At 35.6% G+C, this 13,994-nt stretch overlaps 1 protein-coding gene across 3 annotated transcripts in view; it reads left to right on the top strand.

Moving 5' to 3' along the window:
* Positions 1-13,239, top strand: part of LOC120305291 (programmed cell death 6 interacting protein) — a 34,414-nt gene extending 21,175 nt beyond the window's left edge. For all 3 annotated transcript variants that reach the window (XM_039336915.1, XM_039336916.1, XM_039336917.1), the window contains exons 13-18: positions 1,113-1,361; positions 1,533-1,667; positions 5,094-5,188; positions 7,746-7,872; positions 8,658-8,836; positions 12,131-13,239. In XM_039336915.1, the coding sequence (XP_039192849.1) occupies positions 1,113-1,361; positions 1,533-1,667; positions 5,094-5,188; positions 7,746-7,872; positions 8,658-8,836; positions 12,131-12,299 (954 nt within the window). In that variant the 3' untranslated portion in view covers positions 12,300-13,239. The remainder of the gene's footprint in view (positions 1-1,112; positions 1,362-1,532; positions 1,668-5,093; positions 5,189-7,745; positions 7,873-8,657; positions 8,837-12,130) is intronic.
* Positions 13,240-13,994: the final 755 nt, after the last annotated feature.

Below are 13,994 nucleotides of genomic sequence, written 5' to 3'. Positions count from 1 at the left end.
GGATACCATACTTTCCTCGCCCCTAATCATACTAGGATATAACCTAAACAATGACTTTTTTATTATATCTATATATTGACTCCACTGAAGAAAAGACAGCAGTCTGGATCCTCTTATCTACGTTGTCTCTCTGCATGGTCACCACTTGCTTGCTCCTTTTTCTGTTTCTAAGCCATGCACATATTTAATGTATTTTTAACCTCACAAGTGAGTAGTTAGATATTCTGGTTGGTTCATAATTATCACTGTTTGATTTACAGTAGATTGATTTATTAAAAATGAATTTTAAATATCGGAACAGTTTAGAAGTACTGCTTTGATAGATTCATCTCATAATGATTTTGTAATGTGTAACCAGGAGTCAACAGTGACCTAGAGGAATGCACACACGTGCACACGCACAATATCTAATGCAGATGTTCTTTATTTATTAGCTTTATATCTTGCCTTTTATTCAACTCTCAGGGTTGCACATGTAGCATCCCTCCCCTCCCCCTAAAAAACAATCCTGTGAGGTAATACTGGTGTGAGAGAAAGTGACTGTCCCAAAGCTACTTTCCAGTAAGCTTTTGAGACTTACAATAGGGACTTGAACTTAGACATCAAACTGGTTGCCCGACATCACACTGGTTCTGTTTACTCAAGTTTTTCATCTTGTAATTGCCTCTGATTATAGTCAGGCATTATTTTTATGGTAAAGATATATACAATTGGCTTTTCATGTTTGAGGATGAGTTATTTATTTAACCAACTATTTGTGTATCATCATACAAAAGTATTTTAGACAGCTCATGCATTGAAATTTTCTCTTGTTACTAAAAAGCACCTAAACAACTTCGAAAAATTGTGTAAAGCAGTTCTATTTAGAAAGAGATGGCACAACAGATGTTCATATAAAATTCTCTGTTTTCATGCAGAATAAATCTATTTCTGAAATTCAGCAGTTTTAATCTTGGTTTCATTTAAGATGTATATAAGAACTTCCAAGATTTTAATTTGAACTGTATTTAGGCTCAACATGCTGTCATATTCTTAAGCAATATTGATGTAATAAAAGTATTAATATGAAAAACTATTTCTAATTTTATTTCTAATTTATTTCCTTTTATTAGGTAGTTAATATCCTAAAATCGTTGCTAGCTAGTCTGGATGAAGTAAAAAAGCAGAGAGAACAACTTGAGAATGATCTCAAATCAGTAAACTTTGACATGACATCTAAATTCCTAACAGCACTAGCGCAGGATGGTGCTTTAAATGAAGAAGCCATATCTGTCACAGAGTTGGATAATCTTTATGGTGGTCTTACTCATAAAGTACAGGAGACCCTGAAAAAACAGGAGGAGCTGCTCAATAGCATTCAGGTAATTATTTAAAAGTGTTTTAGAACAAAAAATCTGGCATAATCTGATGTAGCTTGTTACCGAGACTGTAATCTTCAATTATTATTCCAATAGAGAATCTGTATGTTCAGATTGAGGGAGCAAAATATTGTTAACTTGATTGCTTACATCTTGTCCTTTTTTCATGTTTAGAATTCTCATCAGGAATTTTCTAAGATGAAGCAGTCAAATAATGAATCCAATTTAAGAGAAGAGGTTCTGAAGAATTTAGCTATAGCTAATGACAACTTTGTGGAACTTACAGCCAACTTGAAAGAAGGCACAAAGGTATGGTTACAGAAGAGTCCACAAGACTAATAACATCTTAGAAGATGTGTTTTATTTCTGATTTTTAAAAACTTAATAGATACAAGAATTGGAAAAGTCCTTGAATGAATGTATGGACCATGTATTTCAAGAATACCAGTTTTGAATTACAGATTTTGCAAAATGTTAAAGGATATTTTTGTAGCATAATACAGACAGAAACTGTTTTCTTTCTTTCTTTTCTCATTTAATGACTTTTTGTGTGTGTGTGTGTGTGTGTGTGTGTGTGTGTGTGTGCGTGTATATATAACAAAGAAAAATAAAAATAGGTAATTAAGGAAAGGAAAAAAAGGGGGGGGGCGAAAGTATGAGGCCCAAGGGAAGAAAGAAAAAAAGTGTTGACTTTCAATTCTTTTTAGCACAGTACAAGATTACATTCCAGCCTCAACTTTTTACTTCTATACATTAGTATATAACTAGCCATTTCTATAACAACAAATCTATCTAACCTGCAAAACCAAAATCAATATTTCATTTTTTTATTATAAGCACAAAATCCAGAAGTGATATCCCAATAAAAAACATAATTAAATTTGTTCTCCTATTTGAATAAAACAATCAATTTAACCATTTCTGCTTTATCTTCCTTGCTGTGGAAATATGTATTTCTATTTGTACTTATAATATTTATAAGCTATCACCATATATATTAACAAGATTCACTGTATTCTTTCAGATTCTTTAATCTTAAAGCGAAAATATTTTTTTCATCTGTTTTAAAACACTAAACTTTTCTTTAAAAACATTTCTAATACATCATTTTTAAACTTCCACTTAACATGCATGCTTTAAAATTCACTATTAAAAATTACTCCCTCCAAGATACCCTTATCGAATATTTTTTTCTTATTTTTTATATGTATATATATACACACATACTTTTTAAAACTCTAAGCTTTTCTTTAAACTAGTACATCTTTTTCTTTAACTTTAACTTAAATTACAGATATTGAACCAATAAAAATCCTTTCTAATTCCAATTGACTCATTTAAGTTTAAGTCACTTTTTCCAGCTTGTATTCATGGAGTATAGCTTTTTCTTCTCTGGAATGTTTGCCAAGTAATTATAAGCTTCTCTTTTTCTCAAGGATTTTTCAACCTTCAATATATAAAAAGGGGAGGTTAACTTAAATGAATGGCAGAAAGGTATCAATAAATTTATTTGGGCAGGGAAAAAACCAAGAGTAAAGCTTAAAATTATGCAAGATATTCGTGAGAGAGGTGGACTCAAGGTACCGAATTTGAAATTGTATTATGATGCTGTGGCTTTAACATTACTTAGTGACTGGGTTAATTTAACAAATGTAGAAATACTCCACTTGGAGGGTTGGGATTTACTTTTTGGATGGCATGCCTATTTAATTTTTAATAAAAAAATTGACCGGGTTTTTAAATCTCATATTATAAGGATTTCTTTACTTCGGGTTTGGAGGAAATATTATAAAAGTGATTTTAAAATACCATTATGGGCTATACCTTGGCATGCGAAAGAGGGGATAAGGAGAGGAGTTAAGATGGATAGTGTTTCTTATGCACAATTACTCAGATAGGATGGTAAAAATTGGCACTTAAAATCTTTGGAAGATTTAGCATATGAAAATATTACATATTCATGGTTTCAGTATAGACAAATAGTGGATAGATGGAAGATAGATCGCAATATGGGTTTGCTTAGAGAAGATGAAAATCTTTTTAAACAAGTAAAAGACCAAAGACGAACTCATATTAAGAGAATCTATGGGGTGCTAGTAGAACTGGATTCAGAACCAGAACTAATTAAAGAATGTATGATTAAATGGGCACAAAATTTTGGTGAACCAGTTCTACTAGACACTTGGGAAACCATCTGGGTGAGGAATGTTAAATTTACACAAGCCCAGAACTTAAGGGAGAATTTTTACAAAATGTTTTATAGATGGCACCTTGATCCACAAAAAATGTCTCGTATGTATCCTGACTTACAGCCTAAATGTTGGAGATGTGGTTGTTTGGATGCTACTTATTATCATATTTGGTGGTCGTGTAAAAATAAAAGCTTTTTGGATTAAGATATGGTGGAATATTCAAAGAATTTTTAGAAGGAGGGTAAAATTTACCCCACAATTGTTTTTGTTGGGTATTGTTACTGATTGTGATGTTAAGGAGGTTATACTGATGTTAAATTTAATCATAGCCGCAAGGTTGTTAGTAGGGCAATACTGGAAGAAGGAATCTTTACCTACCTTGCAAGAATGGTTTTTTAAAGTTTCTTATTTGGCGGAAATGGCAAAGATTTCGGCTTTTTTAAAGGATCAATCGCAAGAGAAGTTTTTTGCGGTATGGGAAAAATGGATAGATTTTATACAACATAAGTTGGATGTAAAAAAATATTACTTAGTTTTTCAATAACCTATATATAAATTTTAATATTTTATAGATTGTATTTTTTTTCTTCTCTTTCCTTATATTTTTTATTTTTATCTCATCTTATTTTACTTCTTTTTTTATATATATATCTTTTCTTCTTTCTTTTCTCTTTTATTCTCTTTCTTTTTAAATAATTTTTTTTCTTTTTTTTAATATCTGTTAATTATCTTATAAGCTTAGGTAATGTATTTAGATATATTAATGGTTTATATTTTTTTAATTTTTTAAAGATTTTTAGAAATTTTAATCAAGCCTATATTCAGCTCTGGGAAGGTGGGGGGGATGGAGTGAGAGGGTTGGGGTGGTTGGGTAGGATTGTTTTTTTTTTTTCTCCTTATTTGTAAAAATTTTTAAAAATTTTCAATAAATATATATAGGGTTTCTTTTATGGCTTTATTTGAAACTTTTATTTTTCTTCCTTTTATGTCATTGGATCCGAGTCACATTCATTTTAGGACTCAATTTAAGGCTCTTTGGGAATGTAATACAGCTAAAAAAAGAAGATATGATGGTTCAGTATCTATTAAAATTATAGTATGGTTAATGAATGATGTAGAGAAATGCTTACAACAACCTCAAGATAACTATTACTTCAGATAATATGACAAATATTACATACCATGATTTATTCTGTCTACCATGGCCAGTTAAAATTCCAACTAAATTTAAAACACTCTGCATGGTATGAGGTAATATCTGAAAGAGCTTCCATATAACACATACTTCATTTTAATTAAACAATTGAACCATTTTATTTGGTTATTTTTCAGATGGATTATTTTGCAGACTTACTTGGTATTTTATTCCATTGAAGTATTTATTTCATAGATTGATAAAAATACAATTATATAAAATGTTTTCCATTGGTGTTTTCACTAATATATTTTTTCTGTCATTAAAATAAATTTCTACCTATGTATATCTATGTGTGTGTGTGTGTGGTGTATATATGAATATATGCATTATTTTTTTTCGTTCTAGTTCTATAATGAATTGACTGAAATCCTTTTGAAATTCCAAAACAAATGCAGTGACATTGTGTTTGCACGCAAAACAGAAAGAGATGAACTTCTGAAGTAAGCTTCTACAAATTTCTCCCATATTTTGTGATTTACCAGTTTGCTTATATTTAATAACTTGCCATTTGCTGATATTCTGACTTAGTTATGTGTCCCTCTTTCCACTTTCTATACTTGTCCTTTTTATCTTTCAATTTATCAGAGAGTTCTTTATGCAGCCATCTGTTTCTTTTGACAGCTGTTATTCTTTCTTTTTGTTGGTATTGTGCAAGACTGGGCCTTTATTATCTCACTTTTCAAAATTTCCCAAGCCTCTTGAGTTGTTTTCCCCTTGAGGATTCTCATCCATGGAATCCTTCCCAAACCCTCTCTAAGTTTATTGAAATTAGCTCTCTTGAAGTCCAAGACTCTAGTTTGACTGTGTTCTATTGCTTGTGATTCCATAATGTTGAATTCCAATATTGCATGATCACTTCCTCCCAAGGTTCCTATGGCTTCAATACCTTCTATCATTTCATATCTGTTAGTGAGAATTAGATCCAAAATGGCTAATCCCTACTTCCCTTCTCTACTTTTTGGGAGACCAAGTTGTCTGCTAGGTTTGTCAGGAATCTGTTTGATCTTCCACTTGGTGCAGAGTTTGTCTCCCAGTTGATGTCAGGGTAGTTAAAGTCCCCTATTACTATTGTGATGTGCTTCCTACATTAGTTAGCTGACTAGCAAAAAGTTCATCTATATCCTGTGTTTGGTTGGGTGGCCTATAGTATACACCAGGGGTAGGCAACCCAAAACACTCAAAGAGCCACTTGGACCCGTTTCCCACCAAAAACAAAACACTGGGAGCCGCAAAACCCTTTTGATATCTAAAATGAAGATAACACTGCATATATCCTTTTTTACCTTTATTATAGGTGTGTGTATGTGTATGTGTGTGTGTGTATGTGTATGTGTATATGTGTATATACACACACACACACACACACACACACACACACAGATAGACACACACACACACATATACACATTAAAAATAAAAGTAAAAATATGACTCTTGGGAATATCTGTACTATTAAAACAATGATCACCAAGAGAATGCTTTAAGAGAATAAAATTACATACACTCACAGGTAAAAAAAGGATATATGCAGTGTTATCTTCATTTTAGATGTCAAAAGGGTCTCTCTCTCCCTCCCTCTCTATCTCCCCTTGGTCTGCCACTCCTCTTCCCCCACTCTCTCTCTCTCCCTCTCTCTCTCTTTCTCTCTCTCTCTCTTTCTCCTCCCCCCCTCCTATCTGCTGCTCACCTGGCAAGCTTCAAGCTGTTGTCCAACAACCTCTGGGGTAGGCAACCTCGTCTCTTTTATGACTCATGGACTTCAACTCCCAGAATTCCTGAGTCAGCCTAGCTGGGCTAGCTAGCTCTCTCCTGCCCTTCCTGCTTCCTGCTTCCTTCAGAGACGCAGCAAAGGGAGGAGCTCCGCCCAGAAAGCTTTTCAGCTCCTTGGAGAACACTGTGAGTGCACTCTCTTTTACACACACACACACACACACACACACACACACACACACACACACACACACCCAGACACACACACACACACACACACAGAGAGAGAGAGAGAGAGAGAGAGAGAGAAGCAGGGAAGTGCAATTGCCTCTCTCTGTCTCTGTCTCTCTCTGCAAAGGCAGAGGAGGCTGGGAGCCACAGGGGGAGGCTCAAAGAGCCGCATGCGGCTCCAGAGCCTCAGGTTGCCGACCTGTGGTATACACCTATGGCAATATCGTTTCCCCCCCCCACTTTTATATTTACCCATATGCATTCAGGACAGTTTTCATCATTGTTGTGCTCTATTTCTGTAGAGATGTAGTTATTTCTTATGTAGACAGCAACTCCACCTCCTCTTTTATTTGGTCTGTTTCTTTTAAATAATTTAAATCCCTCTAGCTGTGGGTTTCCATTTGTGGGTTTCATCCCACCGTGTTTCTGTAATGGCAACAATATCATATCTGCCCTCATTAACCTGAATTTCTAGTTTACCCTGTTTGCTGTTCAAACTCTGAGCATTGGTGTATAGACATTTGAGTCCTTTATGACCGACCCTGTGTTTACTTCCTACATAACCTGTGTGGTGCCTGAGTTCCCCTAATGTCTTACTACCTATTTGGTTAGTGCACCTTGTGTGGCACTCGCTATTAAGAACTTGATTTTGCTTGACACCAAGGTTGATGTTCTTGTCCACACACACATCTATGTTACATGCACTGATAGCCTTATAATTTTTAGATTGCTGGGGACAGGGATGTTCTGTATCAGTTAGCTCCCTGTCCCCACTGTTTAGTTTAAATATTCCTCCAGAAAATTTGTGAATTTATAGCCAAGTAACTCAGTCCCTTTCTTTAATGGATGCAAACCATCTCTTTTGTACATTTTTTCATTGGACCAGCTGCTAACATCTGACTAATATATCCAAATGAAGATGAATTTAATTAGGATATGACTTGGAGTGAACCAAGATCTCAATACAAAATACACACCAGGTGTTCTATAGTAGGCTAAAGTAATGTTCTAATTCTCCATGTTCAATTTCCATTTTTATTATGTTTTTCTTTTAAGAGATTTGCAGCAGAGCATTGCCAGAGAACCCAGTGCTCCTTCTTTTCCTTCTGTGCCTGCATATCAAACTGGGGGAAACAAGCCCTCTGCATCCTCTACTCCAACTCCAGCTCCCCGAACCAATGTGGTAAGTAGATCAACAGTAAAGTTATTGTTTTGTGCTTTCTCTGTTTCAATAAATTCAGTAAATTGAAACAGCAGCCTTATATACTGAATACTGTATATTGCAAAATTGCAGTGCAAAGAATGGATGAAAAAGAACCTATTCATAGCCCTGGTAGATGAGAGAGAGAAAAAAGAAGGAAAAATAATACCATGTTTCTCTCTAATCAGAATAGCACTTGAAAACTATTCCAGTCTTCTTGATAGTGATAATTTTGAGATTTGAGTTTTGGTTTTTCTAACAAAATTCTAGGCTACATAAAATTGTTCTCTGGTTATGTGTTGATGGCAGAGGTGGACCAAGGAAAAGAGAAAGGATGATTAATAGAACACAGAAACAGTGAAATGGATAATCTTAATATTGCCATTATAGCAACAGCTTGATAGAGATTGTGAATATTATGTATAATTTTGTAGTGCTACTGTATTTACAATTTAATATAATTTATTTTGTGGTGCTATACATTGCTTTCAGTTATAAATATATTTTGTCAGATTTACTAGTTAGATAAGAAAGATCAGAAAGATGAAGACCATCTATGGCAAACTTGATTTAAATAAGTAATTTAAGAAAGTCTTATTTTGTATATTTAAAAGGCATTGATTTAAATACATTTATCTCATTGTGTGGCAATTACATAATGTTGTTTGTGTTTTTAGTCAGACTTTCAAGACTGATTGCCATAAATACAAAATATAAAAAATAGAATTGTACTTCTATCTTAGATTATATGTAATTTTGTTGTTTAGTCTAGTAAACCACAGCCACCAGCACGTCCTCCTCCACCAGCAATTTCTACAGCACCTGTTGTCACTGCTCCTGGTTCAGCAATCACTGGGATATCAGCTGCTCCTGTGGGTTCTGCAACTAATGTAGCACTTTCACAAGCCCAGGGCCCACCTTATCCAACTTATCCAGGATATCCTGGGTAAGTTTGCAAAGATGTGAACTAATTAATGTCATATTGTAATGGAATGTATGAATGATCTTGGGGGACAAGGGGTAGATACATGCCTGGGAAATAATAAGACGAGAGATGGAGGAGCCCCCAGTTGATTAACAGTCAGTGGAAGAAACTTTTCCTCTAATTGATCAGGTGGTTAAAAATGGCACCTGGGAAATTTCAGACTTGCAAGATTCTGTTAATGTAGCCTTACAATAAAGCAGAATCAGTACATCTGATCATATTTCTTATTTGTTCACTTGGGACTGCTAACATATAGAATTAAGACACTTCTGAACTTAGTTTTAGTTCCAATAATAGTTTGGAAGAAAGAACCAGTTTGGTTTAGTGTTAAGGCACCAGGACACTGAGTTCTATCAAAGGGACTCTTTCCCAGCCCACCACATCAGGCTTGAGAAATAAGCCAGTGGATTAATTCCTCTGGCAACCAATTATCTGAGAAATAAAAGTGGAATCTGGTCTGGGAAAATATAAGAAAAGAAAAAAAATGTTTTGAGGAAAATAAATGGGACCTGTAGCACAATATGCTCATTGATAAGCATTTCTTAAAAAGAATCCAGTACAAGTAGTCCTTGACTTAAAACAATTTGTTTAGAGACCAGTGTTACAGTGGCACTGTAAAAAGTGACTTTTGACTGATTTTCACACAACTGCTGCAGCATCCCCATGGTCACATGTTCAAGATTCGGGTGCTTGGCAATTGACTCATATTGATGATAGTTGCACTGTGCCAGGGTCATGTGATCCCCTTTTTGTGACCTTTTGAAAGCAAAGTCAATAGGGAAACCAGATTCACTTAACAACTTTGTTACTAATTTAACAAGTGCAATGATTCACTTAACAACTGTGGCAAGAAAGGTCGTAAAATGGAAAAAAAATTCACTTAACAACTGCCTTGTTTAGCAACAGAAATTTTGGATTCAAATGTGGTCATAAGTTGATGATGATCTGTATTCTTTTTCATATTTCCTGCCAGATATTTTCTCTTAAGATTCTATGACAGTAATGGCAAACCTTTTAGAGACCGAGTGCCCAAATACTGCCCCCCCCACTCTGCCCCCCCCCATCCCTCACACTGCATGCCTGCAGGGCCACTCACCGACTCCAGGGCTCGCCACAGATCACCCAGGCAGTCCAGCAGCGCTATGGCGGTCAAGCCCTCTGCCCGCGCCCTGCAGCATCAACTGTGCATGATGAGGTGTGAGGTCAGAGTCTTGTCTACGCTGCCTGGCTGCCATGTCCTTGGCTGCGCTGCTCCGTGTGGGCCACGCTCAGGGGCGACTCTCTTTCAGGGGGACTGCTGGAGAGGAGTATGCCAGGGGGAGGGGGGAGAGAGGTGAGGCTGGGGCAACGACACTTGTGCCCACAGAAAGAGCTCCGAGTGCCGCCTCTGGCACCCATGCCATAGGTTCGCCACCACTGTTCTATGAATTCTAAAGTTCTAAAGCAATACAGGTGATGTTCAACTTATGCCTGATTTCTTAGTGACTTTTTGAAGTTATGACCGGATGCTCCCAAAGATACTTACGATCTGGTTTCAAAATTACTACCCTCATGCTGATTCACCCTTATGACTGACTGTAGGGATGTTACAAAGAGCTTTCCCCCAGGTTATTTCCCTCTTTTCCCATCCTGCTAGATCTTGGCTTTGCTTTCCCTTTGCTGGGTCTCCACAGGCTTTGGGTCTGCTTCTCATCCTACCAGGTCGGATGCCTACTTCCCACTCCTGTTACTGGTTATGGGCTAGAATGGTTCAGAGGTTACATTAGGGAAGTAGAGCAGGTGCTCTGTCCCTGGATTGTGTGGGCCTGTCTGAGAAGTGGACACCATTTTCTGACTTTCTGCTTTGAAAATGGGGCCAACTTCCATAAAGAAGCCCCATGGCCCAGGGACAAGCCTGCCCTCCTTTTCTAATGAGAGCTTTGTAGATGTTATCAGTGAGTGGAGGTGGGGAAGGTGTTTTTGCCCAATTGGAATGGAAAGCAGGCCCAAGGCTTGTGGGAGAGGAAGATCTTGGGAGACTCGGGGCTTGGCCTGAGTCTGCACTAGGCCTCTCATGGCCTCCCCATCTCCTGAAGTATCCTGTACTTCACTTAATAACCTATGTGGCCATTTAACTACATCAAGGAGAGCAGGGTCAAGGTCATTAAGCAAGGTGATCATGAGGTTCAGAAATTTGTGATTATCAATTCACCAGTTCAATCTGCTGTTAATCTTAGATGATATTTAAGATTTCAAAAAATGATTTACATAAATGTTTATGCAAATTATGAGTTATGAATAATAGGCTAATAATATCTTTTTATTTTTCATGACATATTTCCCTCTCACTATCTGTATTGTTAAAAAAGTGAGAATGATTCAGAATATAGCATGCAGATCTCATGTGTGTCAGGGTTCCGACTAATGAAGCACTTCAAAGAACTTTTAGGCATGTTTCCTAAAGCCTTTATTACAGAGCTACAAATTGCCGGTCACCATCATGGACGTTTTGATGCCTCTTGCTGGCATCAAACTTTTCTTGCATGTTTGGCTTAGTAATTTACAATATCTTGTTTAAGGGCTGACCTAAGCCAGAAATAAAGTACAGGTAGTTCTCAGTTACTCTTAAGTGACTGGTTGAAGTTACATCAAATCCCCAAAAGGTACTTATGACCTGGTTCTGAAGTTCTAATGGTATTCTTCCTCCCCCCCCCCCATAGTCATATGATGATGTTTTGGCTTTCGGCAGCTGTTCCGGATTTATGTCTGTTTGCAGTGTCCTGCTGTCACTTAACTATGATTTATAACATTTATGTTGTGTCCAGTTTTTGACAAAAATAATTGCCAATAGTAAACAATGGGTTTGCTTAATGACCGCTGCAAAAAAATTAAGTTGGCCATGTGATGATCTGTTTTACAATGATCACAACTGTAATTGGCAAGCTCCACTATGGTTGTAAGTTGAAGACTACTTGTACTTGTAAAAATCCATATGAAAATGTTTAAATTATATTTTTCCTTATCTGCAGATTGTTTTGATTAACGTAAGACAATTTGTTAGGATCTTTTATTGCTAAGTTTGGTAATAGAGGTTTATTTGCTAGTTCTTGCATGATGATTAGATTAGATACTTTTATGTGTAGATTGTTGAGTGTTTAATTTAATAGCTTTATGAAATGAAGATTATTTCTGCATCCTCTAAGGTTTTTGGGATAAGTCAAAGCATGGAAATTTCTTCATTATAATAAAATATGCTTTTTTGTTTTGTTTTCACAGATATTGCCAGATGCCTTTGCCATTGGGTTATAATCCTTATATGTATGGCCAATACAATCTTCCATATACACCATCTCCTGGGTACCAAAATCCTGGACAAGCTCCTTATCCAGGACCACAGCAACCTGGATACCCTTATCCACAACAGCCATATTATCCACAGCAATAACATATTAGAAAAGAATCATTGCTTGTTATAACCAAGAGTAATTTGCAATAAGCATACTAAACTTCTACTTCAGCTAATGTACCTCACTGTATTGGAATGGTTGATAACTTCCTTTCCTAATAATGCTCCAAAACATCTATTTTCTCAACTGAATTCTGGCTATATCAGACTTCTTGAGAAAGTGGCAAGCTACTACAATAGTAAATTAACAGAATTAGATTATAAAGAAATTCAATTTATGTACTAATTTACCTACACCAAATATTACTTTACATTTCTCTCCTATAAATAAATACTAAATAATTGATCTAAAACAAAATGGCACAAGCATTGGTCTGGTATAAACTATAAGAGTAAATAGAATTTCTATATTATATTGGTTTGTATTTTGGATTTGCTTTTAGTTACCAATATGTTTTGTTTAAAGCATTGTAAATTGTTAAGTGCAAAATAAGCTGCATAAGATAGTTTGAAAATTATACTTAGATATTTTATATTTGGCTATAACTAATGTATGTTTTTGAAGCTAGAGCACCTTCTTTGGCACTGCTTTTGAAGCTGAGATTTCTGCAAACCAGTCATGGTTTCTTATATTTAGTTCCTATAATATACAAACAATCTCAAAAATCAATATGTTATTCCAGAATAAGAGAAAATAAATCAGCATATTTTTATTGAATCATTCAAAGACTAGCTTGTAAGGTATTCATTGGGGTTATACACTTGACATTTTGATATTTTACTTCTGGCTTATCTAATTGTGTTGTTTTTTGAAATGCTAAAAGTTCAGTGTCCTCTGCAACTTGCCTTTATCCTACCTCATTACATGTGCCTCTGTGTATACAAAGATGATCCTGTGCAACCTACTTTTCTTGGGATGTCTAAAAAAGCTTAAGTTACAAATGTGGATAAATAAAAATAATTCCATTTATTTAACCAATTTACTCCGTTTGCAAGGTTTTGAAAAGAATAAGAACCTCATGCTGCAATTAAAAAAAGATTCTACTAGAATTGTTTGTTAAATCATGCTTGCATGACATAATAGGATGCATGTGCCCAGCCAGGAAGCCTTGTGCAGCACATCAGCATTTTTAAAAAATTAATAAATATATTGCCCCTGCCACTAAAAGACACTCTGGATTTCTGAAAGTGTCACTGCTAACACTGCCAGTTCCAGTGCTGCCATTCTGCTAACTGCAAAACAGTTGTTAATACATGTCTGATATTCTTTTGCAGCATGCAAAAGTTTTTGATTGATTGATTCATTCATTCATTCATTCATTCTCTATAGCTGCCCATATCCACCAAGTGATTCTGAGTGACTTAACGATTCTAAAATGATAAAACAATTAAAACAATTTAAAACTATAGAATAGTAAAAACATCAAGAAAATAAATACAGTAGCCAAGATAATTAGCCAACTAATAGTAAAGGCAAGAAATGGGGCCCTTAAGACATTCCAGACCTGGGTACATAGTTAAATTTTTAGAGTCTTTCAAAAGGCCAACAGAATGGAGGTCATACTAATTTCCAAGGGTAGAAAGTTTCACAAAGCAGGAGCTACAGCAGAGAAGGCCCATCTTCTAGTTTCTGCCATTTAAACTTCTTTGCCTGACAGTATGTTCAACACGCCTAATCTGGATTGAATTGTATTGGTAGAGACTCTTGGAAAAAGACAATCCCTCAGGTAAATC

Source organism: Crotalus tigris, unplaced genomic scaffold (genome assembly GCF_016545835.1).
Source record: "Crotalus tigris isolate CLP2741 ecotype Arizona unplaced genomic scaffold, ASM1654583v1 scf7180000017666.379230911805:20528666, whole genome shotgun sequence".
In the NCBI taxonomy this organism is placed as follows: domain Eukaryota; kingdom Metazoa; phylum Chordata; class Lepidosauria; order Squamata; family Viperidae; genus Crotalus; species Crotalus tigris.
The sequence above is the reverse complement of the archived record's forward strand: the minus strand, read 5'-3'. Positions and strand labels throughout refer to the sequence as shown.